At 56.1% G+C, this 12,335-nt stretch overlaps 1 protein-coding gene across 6 annotated transcripts in view; it reads right to left on the reverse strand.

The window, feature by feature from the left end:
• PHF2 (PHD finger protein 2) overlaps positions 1–12,335 on the reverse strand; it is a 103,963-nt gene that overhangs the window by 18,523 nt on the left and 73,105 nt on the right. For 3 of the 6 annotated variants that reach the window (XR_010148636.1, XM_016961190.4, XM_024345761.3), the window contains exons 5-12: positions 11,547–11,688; positions 7,394–7,580; positions 6,184–6,346; positions 4,729–4,816; positions 4,155–4,261; positions 2,515–2,606; positions 1,151–1,240; positions 191–559 (exon numbers count right to left, since the gene is read on the reverse strand). Coding sequence is in view for 5 of the 6 variants with exons in the window: in XM_016961190.4 (XP_016816679.2) it covers positions 191–559; positions 1,151–1,240; positions 2,515–2,606; positions 4,155–4,261; positions 4,729–4,816; positions 6,184–6,346; positions 7,394–7,580; positions 11,547–11,688 (1,238 nt within the window). In the remaining variant the exon portion in view is untranslated. The remainder of the gene's footprint in view (positions 1–190; positions 560–1,150; positions 1,241–2,514; positions 2,607–4,154; positions 4,262–4,728; positions 4,817–6,183; positions 6,347–7,393; positions 7,581–11,546; positions 11,689–12,335) is intronic. The other 3 variants (XM_063787663.1, XM_063787662.1, XM_024345762.3) reach the window with 2 other exon arrangements.

Consider the following 12,335-nt stretch of genomic DNA (forward strand, 5'->3'; position numbering starts at 1 on the left):
TCAGGACCAGGCAAGGAAGTGCATCTTCTGGGCATACAAGCCCACAGCAAGAGCCCAGACCCCCACATCTTCTCAGGGGCCCCTGGGGAACAAGGACAATGGGCCCTAGCTGTCTCCATGGGACTGGCCCACAAGAGATGCTGCAGCACCTCTGGTGATAAGGTGGGGAGTCAGGGTGAGGGGGTCCCACCTTGCCCTTCTTGGGCGGCTCCATCTTGGTCAGTGCCTCCTTGGTGTGGGCTTCGAGCAGGTCCAGGTTGGGGATGGTGGGTGAGGCTGACTCCCGGGACTTCTTCCCTTTCTTCTTGCCTCCATCTTTGAGCTTCAGCGTTTTGGGGGGCCTTGGGGGCTTAGGGGGCTTCGGGGGCTTGGGGATTTTGGACGGCTTGGGCATCTTCACAGTTTTGGGAGTCTTTTTTTTGGACACTTTCTCCAGGAGGGATTGAGGCGGGGTGGCCTCAATGGGAGATGGGGGCTCTTCCTTCTCCCGGTCCCCGTCACACACCTCATCTGACGAGGCGACAGTATTCACTTCCGGTCGGACGGCTTTGGAGGCATTCTGGGATACAGAAAGGAGAGGGTCACATGCTGCTTCTGCCAAACTGTGGCCCAGAACGGTCTACACACCAGGATGCTGGAGACACTCACTGCCAGGCTGGCGGGGAACTATCAGCCCAGAAAGGCTCAGCTACCCCACACCATCATGTGACACACTCACACCCAACCCATGCTATTGTGTGACACACTCACACCTGCGACATGCCATGAGTCACTTGCTCTCCCCAAGGCTCTTCTGTCCTACCCCAGCACAGCGGCTGAGGGCTCATCCAGGAACACACAAGCTGGGACTGCAGGGGCTGAGTCAGGGGCTCCTCCCACAGAGTGCCCTCCCCATGGGAGTTTCAGAGAGGCTGGTGCCATTTCTCAGTCCCTACACACTCACACCAGGACACAGACCCAGCCAGAGACCTAGGACCCTGAGCCCTCACAAAGGCAAGCTTGCCCAGGAAAGGGCAAGGAGGACCATCTGGGGCACTGGCCTTCCCAGACCTGGCAGCTCTGTGTTAGGCTGGCCCCTGGACCCAGAGAAAGACAGGTGGGCCCTCCCCAATCCCCAGGGGTCCAGCCCAGCACCTGGACACGGCCCCACCTCACTGAGCCGGATCTCTTTGGCCAGGTCTTTGATTAGCTGTGAAGGTTTGAAGTGCTCCGGGAGCTCATCCTCATGCTCTGCCAAAGCCTGCAGGACAACCGGACCCAGGGTCAGCACCAGACACCTCCCGTGGCCCTGACTTACCCCTGCATTCTTGCAGGCTGTCGCCTGACTGCCGAGCCACTCAGATGAGCATGAGGCGAGGGGCTTCCAAGCCAAACTCTGCCCTGGCAAGAGGTCTCTGCTGTGAGCCCCCATCAATAGGTGGACAAACCAAGTACCAGAGAGGACAAGCTTGCCTGAGGCCACCACCAGCAGGCTATGGAATGGACATGGGTCCCATCCCTTCTTCCTGGTCAGAGGCCACTCCACCCAGCCATATGGCTAAGGTGAGGTGGCAGGGGCGCCCTGGACTGCCCTGGGCCTTGAGGCCTGACGGAGGTGGTGGCTGCAGGATGGCCCTGGGAGTGCACTGGCTGCCTCTCCTGCCTGGCCCACCCATGAGAAAGGCAGGCTACACATGGTATTCCCTGCAGCCTGTATTCCCTGAAGGCTTCCTGTAAATCTCCACTGGCCTTCTCTGGCCTGGGAGAGGGTCCTCCTCCCTCAAGAGTGGGCATAGTACCTCTGCACAATGAGCCCAGTAGGAAACACTGTCCCAGAGGGTGCTCGAGGCTGGGCCAGACCTTCCCCTCCCTTCTGTAGCCAAAACCAAGGGAAGATGCTAAGCAACACAGTAAGTGGCTTCTGTGGGGGCGCGCACAGCATGGTCATCGGGAAGAGTCACAGGGAGGGGCTGCCCGGGTCACAGAGCAAGGTGGCTGGGGTGCTGCACCTGCAATCAGGCAGCTTAGCTTCTGAGCTGATGCCAGGGCCAGCCAGGAGGAGCCGACAGGGTGTCCCCAGCACTCCCTGTCCTGGGGCCAGCCACTCCCCCAGTCCTTCCCTGCCCCCACCAGGTTCCAGGCCTTTCTGTGCTCACACAGTGTCATCCCACCATAGGCCATCTGTCCCCCACCCACAGACCCACCTTCCTCCCAGGACACACCAGCACCTGCTCACCCTCCTCCCACCAACTTGTGACTAAGCTGTGAGCCCCTGATGGAGGGGGCTCTGCATCTATATCTGTCCTCCCCCAGCCCTCAGGTGGCCCAATCAGTGGACAGCAGGGGACGGACCCATGGGGTGTCTGGGGCAAAGGCACACCCCAGGCCAAGCCAGGCAGGGGAGCACCACCGTCCTTCCCAGGCTGGATCTCACTGAAGCAGGACAAGTCCTGGACATTGCTGCTGGGTCTCCGGGGAGGTCCTCCCGCCTGTCACTGCTCTCCTGCCCTAGGGCATTTGTGACATGATTCCTACCTGCTTCTTCGTCCACGATCGGAAAGCACCATTGAGAATTTTAGCTCCTTGGACTAGATGTGGGGGCAGCTGCTTCCCAGATTTGTGAGAGCCTGGGAAGGAGACACTGGGTGAGGTGGGTGGGTGCCCGCTGCCCACAGGTGCCTTCATGCCCAGCCACATAGCCAGACCGGGGGATGCCAGGTCCAGCCTTCCAGAGGTCTCCCTCCGCCCATGGCCACCAGCTCAACTGCCAACAGTTCCTCTTGGAACCTGGGGGCGCCCATCCTCCTGGTGGCCTGCCCTGCTTGAGGAAAGATTGGCCCTCCCACCATCCTCCCACTGTCTCACCCTCCAGGCCCCTAACACAGGCTGCCTGGCTCTCCTCACTCTGCCCAATACCCCAGCCCTACCTGAGCAAGGGGACACAGTCAAGCCAGGACCCAGGCCACAGGCTGTCCATGGGCCCAACCAGGCATCCCCAAGCATCTCTTCCCACCTCATGGCGCCCCTTAGCACAGTGTAGGGACCAACTACATTTCAGCTGGGAGGTGTGCTCCTGCTGTGGGCCTCCCCTCCCTCTTCCCATTGAAGAGGGCTCCAGGGCTCCAGGGCTCTGACGCACCAGGACCATGGCAGCTCCCTGGGTCCTCTCAGTCCTGGGGGCCAACTGAACTGTCGTCCACTCAGAGAGGGAGGGCCAGGCAGAGAGGATATGGCCACAGTGGCCTAGCTGGCCAGTAGTCAGGCTGGCCCTGTGGTGTGGCTTCCCAGGTGCTGCCCTGATCCCTGCCTCCCTGGCACCAGTCCCCTGAGGGCAGGGTTAGACTCCCATCTTGGGCACTTCCTTCTGCCAGAGTCAAGCTCAGGGCTCCAAATTTGGGGAACAGTGGGAAAATCTTACCGAAACCTGGCCAGCCATGACTAAGGACCATTTTACCTTCTCAAACTAGGGCCAGAGTACAAAGGGTCTGCATAAAAGAGCTCTTGGCCGCTATTAGAACCAAAAAAGAGCAACTAAGAGCAACCACACTGAGAAAGGAAATCACGCATAAATGCAAACTCTCCTGCAGGCTCCCTCACGCTGCTGGGCAATCTGGAGGCCTGGACAGGGTGGTGGCTGGCAGGAGCCACCTGCTCTCATCTCTGAGGGTGTGGCCAGGCAGGACCTGGGACAGAAAAGGGCGGCCCGGGGATGCCAAAGTGCATCCACAGAGGGCCACCGAGCCACAAGCCTGCCTCACGGTCCAGTTGCCAGGCCCCTGAGGGAGCCTAAGGGGACCCAGAACCCACTCGCACCCACTCCTCAGCTGGTGACAGAGCCAGGGCTCCACCTTCCCAATGGAGGCAAGTGTGGAGGGTGGAGCAGGTGTGATTGATACCTGCACTGAGGCCATGCACACTCACCCCTCTCAACCCACAGCCCAGTGTTCGTTCTAAAACAAGGGACAGTCCAATCGGAAGGAGAGGCCCAGCCTGTTCAATCTAGTCCTGCATTATACAGATGGGGAAACTGAGCCCCAGGGGTCTGAGTCCCAAGAGAACTTGCTCAGGCCACAGGAAGGCGGCACTCACACCCAGACAGTCAGCCCTGACCAGGTCTGGCTGCCCCCACAGCCAAGAGCCCCAGGCTTGGACGCCCACCCCGGAGTGACCAGTACCTTTGAATGCCTCCAGCAGGTGCTTCCCCATGTACCAGCACGCAGTTTCAAAGTTGGGAAACTGAGTCAGGCTGCCCAGTTTCAACCTCCTTTCCACTTCATATGCTCTAGAAGCCACCAAAGAGCAGTTCTCAGTGCACTGACCATCAAGCAGGCGACGCTGGGCATCAATCCAGGCCCCAGACACACCAGCTCAGGCCTCCCCACTGGGCCCTGCATAGCTAAGGAGGACCAGGGGAAAACTGCCCTGGTGGCTGCAGACCTCGGGGCCCATGGGAGTTCTGTCAGTGCCCAAGAAGAGAAGGCAGCAGCCTTTTAAGCAACCCCAACCCCACCAAGGGCAACTACAACCGTCCAGCAGCCAGGTCCCTTGAGGAGCCGGCCTGCATGAACCCAGGGCCCACCTCCTCCTTCCCTCCACATCACAAAGAGGCCCACCGAGGCTGACGGTCATGTCCAGGCCACCCACAGGCGGGCTGTGCCAGGACTCAGCCCAAGGCATCCAGCACCGACCCAGCTAGAGGGAGGACGCTGCTCTGCGGAGCCCGAGGGCAGACAGCGCGGCAGGCACTACCTCATCTGCATCTCCACGCTCAGGCTGTGGAGGAAATGTCCCGCGAAGGCCAGGCAGTCCACAGGGGTGAGTGTGGCATAGATCCAGCCTGGGAGAGAGACAGGAGTGGCTGGTGCCCCACCTTGCTCCCATGAACGGGCTTCTCATGGCTCTAGATCAGGGAGCGGCGGAGACCAGCACAGGCCTTTCCCGGCCCAGCCCAGGCTCCAGCTCAGGCTCCAGCTCCTGCCCGCCTACACCTTGGTGCCCTGTCCGCCTCTGCGGCTTCACCAGCAGCCTGGGGCCTCCCTGGGAGAAGCTCTCTGGCTCTGGCCCAACCCCAGCCTCCATGGAAGGGGGTCAGGGGAGAGGCTGTGTCTGAGACAGCACAGACTAGTCAGTCCAGCCCTGCACAGACAGGGAAACCAAGGCCCAGAGCTGAGGGGACTCACTCAGACCACTTGAGGGGGCAGTACTCAGACAGAGAGAGGAAGCCCCAGTCTGTGTCCAGCTACCTGGCCTCCCAACCACACTCAGGAGCAGGAGACAAGGCTGGGGCAGCTGCATCGCGGCTGGGACTGGTCCCCAGGTTATCCTCGGAGACAGAGCCTGGGCCAGACCCTGGGAAATCCACAACTCTTTCCTAAATAGCTGCGACTATGAGGAAGCCAACGGAGGGAGGAGGGACCCAGAGATTACAGAAGATTCTGAGCCTTATAAATCATTAAAATATGAGGGCCTCAGTTTGATACTTATTTAAAATGAAAAAAAAAAACCAACCCTATAAAACGATTTAAAAATCTGAACACCAATTGGCTATTTGATGATACCAGGGAAATGCTGTTAATTGTTCATTTTTCAAGGTGTGACAACAATATTACAGCTATGTTACTTAGAAGGAAAGGAAGCCCTTCAGAAATAGTGGAATATTTAATGAAACAGAGGAATGTCTGGGATTTGTTCTAACGTCATCTAGGGGCACACAGTGGCTCATGACGGGCCTTCTCCTTCAGCACAGACTCAAAATGCCCCCTACTATTGTCTTAATTAGCAGCTAGCGCCCTCCTCCCTCGCTGGCTCTGATGTCGTGGCTGCTGTCTCCACACAAGGCTCTCTGAGCTGGGTCTCCAGCCATGGGCTCGGTCATAGTGAGCCCAGCCAGGATGAGAAGGCGGGTGACTGGCTGCGCAGCTCCAAGGTGGCCTCGGTGGTGAGGAGTGCCCATGCTGACAAGACAACACAAGCCCCATTGCTGGCCCCTCTGCAGGGACTGGGCTGGGGTGGCGGTAAGCTCCGGACAAGGGAGCTGCCCAGTTTCAACCTCCTTTCCACTTCATATGCTCAGGACAAGGGAGTAGGCATGCCAGGGATGCCGAAGAGACCCCATGGTGGGGACACGGTCCAAGGGACAGGGCAGTAAGCTTGATGAGGGCCGGCAAGCCCTAGTACATGGTCCCCAAAGCTGCCCGCACTCACCTGAGGGGATGAAGAGGGTCTGGCCCTGCTTGACGATGCACTTGTAGCATTTGTCGACCTGGTCAGCAAAGAACATCTCGCTGTGGTTAGAGGCAGACCGCCAGCGCTCATACAGGGAGATGTTGGCCGAGGCCGGCCTGATGAGATAGAAGGTCTTCTCCCCCTGCCAAGAGAGCCTGTTGGCAGAGCCGCCCATACTGGGATGCGGGGGTCGGGGGTGCAAGTGACAGGTCCTAACGTGAAAAGTACCCTGCCCAGGTCCATGACTCCTGCCTGCAACACTGAGGGCACAGGTGCTTTGCAATTCAGAAATGTGCATGTTAGGAAGGTTCTGGGTATCTGGGCCCTCCGCACAGTTAAGAGCTAAAGCCCATAATCCCACATTACATTGTTTCGAGGCACTACAAATGGTGTGGGTGCCCAGGCTGCAAATAAAGCTGCAAATGACTGTCAAAAGCATTCCAGGTAGCTCCACTCTTGAGAGCCACTTGGATCTCAGGCTGGGTCAAATGATGCCACTGTGTCCCAGGCAGTCTTATGGCAGGCCCCAGGAGGGGTTCTGCACCAGGAGCAGTGAGACCCCTGTCTTACTGCAATGGGGCCAAGGCAGGTTCTGAGGATGCCCCAGTGACTTGCTCAAGGCCTCCCAGAGGTGGGATCAGCATGTGCACCTGCCCGCCCCCAGATCCAGGTCCAGCTGGTCTGAAGAAGCTCAGTTAGCAGCTGGGGGAGCCCACAGCTTAGGGTTTCCTTTGTTTCTGTTGCTATTTACGTCTCATTTTTCTTCTGGCTTCCCTCTCTCAGCCTCGATGATGAGGCTCCTAGCCTTCCCTGCCCACTCAGATGCCCCTATCCTGCCCACTGGCTCCTGTGCGGGGCCCTGGCTATGGCTGGCCCCTCTTCCAGGATGTTTTTGCAACATTCCCCTTTTTCCTCTAAGTGCATGGTCACCCGGTGGCCTCACCCAATTGTTAACGAGCCTGAATCCCATCAGAACAAGGAGACACTCATGCAGTTCTCTGGTCCCACATGCACCCCTGCCCCTCCACCCAGAGATGTCTCCAGAGGCCTCCTGTCCCAGGGATGGACAGTCCAGGGGCCCTCTGGGGAGTCACATCCTGGCCAGTCAGGGCTTGTGGGGACTGCAGACAATCCTGCAGATGGGTCATGGCCATGGCAAGGCAGAGGTGCCCCGAGGGGCGTGGCTCACCTTGAGCACGTGGTACCAGGCAGAGGCGCCCCCAGAGTCGATGTGGAAGTCGGTGTAACTGTCCTTCACGCAGATTAGGCAGTACTTGGTCACTTTGGGCTTGGCCAGCAATGCATCATCTGGCCAGTAGTTTTCTACCCATGACAGTTTCTTCACAATGTCAGGTGGCTCCACGAAGCTGGACATTCTAGGGGTGGGAGAGGAAGGTGGTGAGGGAACCTGGGACTCCCTTTTTTATTTCCCCTGCAGTGGGAAACATGTTCTGTGAGGCATGTCCCACGCTCTCTCACCACCTGCGGGCCACGGGTCACAGCTCCCATTTCACAGAGGAGCAAACAGGATCACAGAGGGCGGAATGAGCCCAGGCGCTGGCTGTGGCCCTGGCAGGAGACTGGGTCTGACGCTGGCCTCCACCCCCAGAAGATAATGAGAAGGCCCCAAAACCATCTACCCCTGAGAGGGAACCTCCTTTCCTGGGAACTGGAAAGCGAGTCTTTCCAGACTGGCCACGTGCCATGTGCTGTGGCACACTGGGCTGAAGCATAGATATCATTTCTCACACTCAGCCCGGCACCTCTGGCGTCACCTGGATAACAGCCACTGCTCTCCAGAGCTGACAACAGGGTGCCCACGACCCCTGGCCACGTCAAGTCACTGTCAAATCCAGCCAATTCATATCCAGGGAAGATAGGGAGATGCAGAGGCAGCCTTCGATTCAATGACATGTCACTGTCCTGGATAAAATGTGTTAAATTTCATCAAAAATGTCAAACTAGGCTGGGCACGTTGGCTCACATCTGTAATCTCAGCACTTTGGGAGGCCGAGGTGGGCGGACCACGAACTCAGGTGTTCGAGACCAGCCTGGCCAACATGGTGAAACACTGTCTCTACCAAAAATATAAAAACTAGCTGGGCATGGTGGCATGCCTGTAATCCCAGCTACTTGGGAGACTAAGCCAGGAGAATCACTTGAACCCAGGAGGCAGAGGTTACAGTGAGCCAAAATCACCCCCACTGCCCTCCAGCCTGGGCAACAGAGTGAGACTCCATCTCCAAAAAAAAAAAAAAAAAAAAAAGTCAAGCTCAACAGCACCTGTGCAGTGACATTTCAGCTGCCACTAAGAACCAGATCTGGGGGTTCTTGCTGCCTCCAGGAAGACAGGGTCTGTCATGTCTCTGTCATCCCATCTGCAAGTGCTGTTGTCTCTACTCGAAGGCCACACCAACCTAGACAAGTTGTCCCCGGACAAGACTGTCACAAATCACAAGCAGAGTCCTGCCGCCCTAATCCCACCAGCCTCAGTCACAGACCTCACCTTTAAATCTCCAGCACGTTCCAAACTAGCACCCTTCTCCATCCTCCAGGAGTCCTCATTGCCCCCATTCATACCCACTGCCAACCTCTGAAACCTCAGCAGTCTGGGCACATCACGGCCCACAGGAGAGGGTTCCCTGCCACAAGGGCCCTCATGACCCATCTCCAGCCATGTCCTTCAAACACCACACACCACAGGGGGCCAGGCTGTCCCTGCCTCCCACCACAGCCTCAAACGTCCTTCTTTCCCTTGCTTGGCCTGTTTAGGTGCAAGCCACACCTTTCTCTGAGTTGGCGGGAGGAGGTCCTCAAAGCCCCCATGGACACGCAAGGCCACCATGAGCAAGAGTCCAGATGTGACATGTATCTGAATTACCAGCAGTGGGAACATCACCCTAGACCTGCCACAGAGCAGGCATCTCTCCGGTCTGGGGGAACATTGGTCACTGTGGGCACCCCCGAGGCAGCAGGCCCCAAGAGCTACCCCAGACAGCCCATGGTGTCAGGCCTAACCTTACCTGCTTGGCCAACATCCCTGGGGACAGACTTAATGATGAAGCAGAGCCCACTCCATGGACCCGACCCAAGCCCATGTGAAGGCTCTGGTAGGTAAGTGCCCAACAAAAGTTGCAAACAACCCCCTAATGATCCATGGACTGGGCCAGTGGAAACAGGAGGCAAAGGGGTGGCCCTGAAAGGCCCAACAGAAAACCACAGGCCAAAGTACCATCTCTCCCTAGCTCCATAACCTAGACATCTCTCTGTGAGAACCCCTCAACCCAGGCAGGGCAGTAAATTAAGTTGATGGAGACATGACTCAGTTATGTTGTTTGGTACCAAAGCAATACATACCACTTTCTCTGGTACCATAACCCACTCCATTTCCCTTTTTGTCTTTGCTGTTAGGAAGCTCAACCAAAATGAATGCCCATTACCTTTTTTTTTTTTTTTTTTTAATTTTTAAAATAAAGACAGGATCCTGCTTTGTTGCCCAGGCTGGTTGCAAACTCTTGGCCTCAAGTGATCCTCCTACCTCAGCCTCCCAAAGTCTTGGGATTACAGGCATGAGCCACCATGCACAACCATATTACCTTTTTGTGGCTCTTGGCATAGTTTTGTATTCTCTTTCTTGGTTTTAGATAATTCTTTTGTTTCTCCCTACCTGCCCCTTTGCACGTGTTATGTGCTTTCAGGAAGTAGGCATGACGGAAACGATGAAGACTAAAGCCATCCTTAGCCACCCGTGCCTTACGGTGAGTGAGTGTTCTGGATCTTTCCCAGGGGCCAGCTGGAGGGCAGAGGTGATGTGATGGAGAGGGGGTGAGGGGTGGATCCAGGGCAGGCACTGACCACACCCAAGCTGACAGCCTGCGGGGAGAACAAGGTCAGAGCCACAAAGTGCAGGGCCAGCATCTCTGCCACCAGGAAGCCAGGCTGGTGTAGGTCAGCCCTGACAGAGGATGCCCCACCCAGTGACCACAGGGCTGACGACAACTAGTGCCAGGAACTCAGGGGGACCGGGCCAACCAAGGTGTATCTGTGTGGGGCCTGCCCTGCCTGGAAAGCAGGGAGGCAGGTCACAGCAGCCGCCCCTGCAGGATCTCATGTGTGTGAGTGTAGGCGTCTACATGGGTGTGTGCAGGTGTTAGTAACTGTGCCAGGGATGCGGGTGTTAGGAGTATGAGTGTGCCAGTGAGTTAGTATCTCAGTGTGTCAGGGATGTGTGTGTGTCATAAGCGTGTCATGAGTCTATTGTTGTGTTTGAGTGTGTCAGTGTCTGTGTATGAGTGTGCCAAGTGTGTCCATGAATACCCGTGGGTGTATCGCATGTCTATGTCATGTGAGTGTGTCGGTGTGTTGTGAACGTGTCACAGGTGTGTTGGCGAGTGTGTCCATGTGTGAGTGTACCCTGTGTTGGTGAGTGCTAAGTGTGTATCCATGTGTCTGCTAGTGTGTCGTGTCTATGAATGTGTCATGAGTACGTCCATGGGCGAGTGTCAGTGTGTTGTGAATGTGTCTTGTGTTGGCGAGTGTGTCCGTGTGAGTGTACCACGTGTTGGTGAGTACTGAGTGTGTGTCATGTGTGTCCATGTGTCCACTAGTGTGTCATGTCTATGAATGTGTCATGAGTATGTCTATGAGTGTTGGTGTGTTGTGTCACGAGTGTGTTGACAAGTGTGTCCATGAGTGTGACTGCACCACACGTTGGTGTCTGTGAGTAGGTATGAGTGTGTCATGACTGCAGGTGTGTGACATATCTATGGGTGAGCATGTCATGGGTATGTCCATGAGCGAATGTGAGGGTCAGAGTGTCATGAATGTCTCATGCATTGGAGTGTCCATGAGTCAGTGTGAGTGTCATGAGTGTGTCCACGAGTGGGTGTCACGAGTGTTGGTGTGTCCATGAGTGTGAATGTTGTGTGTCCAGAAGTGGGTGTGTCATAGATGTGTCTGAGTGTGTCATGAGTGTGTGCATTCTGGAAAAAACTACACATTGTTACCAATGGTTCTCTCTGAGGAGTGGGATGGGCAGGGCCAAGACCAGAGGAGGCTTTGCCTTTTTGCTCCTTATTTTTGTTTGAATTGTTCTCAATACGTCACCTTCATACTTTAAAAGAGAAACAGTCAGCTGTGGGCCAGTCTTATTTTAAAAAAAAAAAAAAAAAAGGAAAAAAGGAAAAAATTTAAAAGAGAGAAACAGGAAAAATCAGTGTGTGCCATGTGCAGTATTCCAGACTCTGATACCTTCGACCTGTGCTTCTCAGGCGACTACCAAGGACGGCACAGCGCCCCTGCCCCAACCCCAGCCCCCACACCCCCAGGGTGGTAGCACTCACCGGGTGTCAGAGAACTCGAGGTTGGTGACGTTGAGGACCCGCTTGCGGTTGGTGCTGTAGTAATAGTCCACAAACTCCTTCAGCTTCATCTTGCAGTCCTTCTGCTTGGTGACATCTGTCACATCCACACTCCGCTCCGGCCCTGGGGAGGTGGTGGGAGGAGCTTGAGCACCCTGGGAAGGTGGCACAGCCTCCCTGAGGCCAGGACGTGTGGAGTGGACACACACTCTTAGCTGCCCTCACACACAGCAGGAGCTGCCAGGGGCTGGATGCGGAGGCTCTAGGTGCCAACGTCGAGCTTCACCTGCCTGCTTTTCCCCTGGCTCAACTCTGACCACTCCTCTGACCTGGTGATGCTGTGAGGCGGCCAGGTCACAGGCCTCAGCGACGGTGGCCAGATTAGCAAATAAAAACACAGGATGCCTGGCCTGCCTGAATTTCAGATGAACAGCAAATACATTTTAGTGTTATGTTCCAAGTAATTCATGAGACATACCTACATTTTAAAAATTAAGCTATCAAAACCCCTGCATTTCTAGGGCACCAATTCATTACTCTGAGAATTGGCAGACTGATAAAGGGAAAAGCCTTTTCTGTAGTTGACAAAGAAAAGTTCAGGATAACCAGATGAGCTGAGGAGGAAAATTTCTTTATAAAAGACCCATGACTGATAGAGGGAGGAGGACAGAATTGCCAGTCGCCCTTTGCAATAGTTCTCCATGGCTGCTCTGACCACAAACTGCAAGGCCATGGGGTTTAGTGTGGACAGATGAGGTGGGTGCCGGGGCC

The sequence above is a fragment of the Pan troglodytes genome, chromosome 11 (genome assembly GCF_028858775.2).
Source record: "Pan troglodytes isolate AG18354 chromosome 11, NHGRI_mPanTro3-v2.0_pri, whole genome shotgun sequence".
Taxonomy (NCBI): domain Eukaryota; kingdom Metazoa; phylum Chordata; class Mammalia; order Primates; family Hominidae; genus Pan; species Pan troglodytes.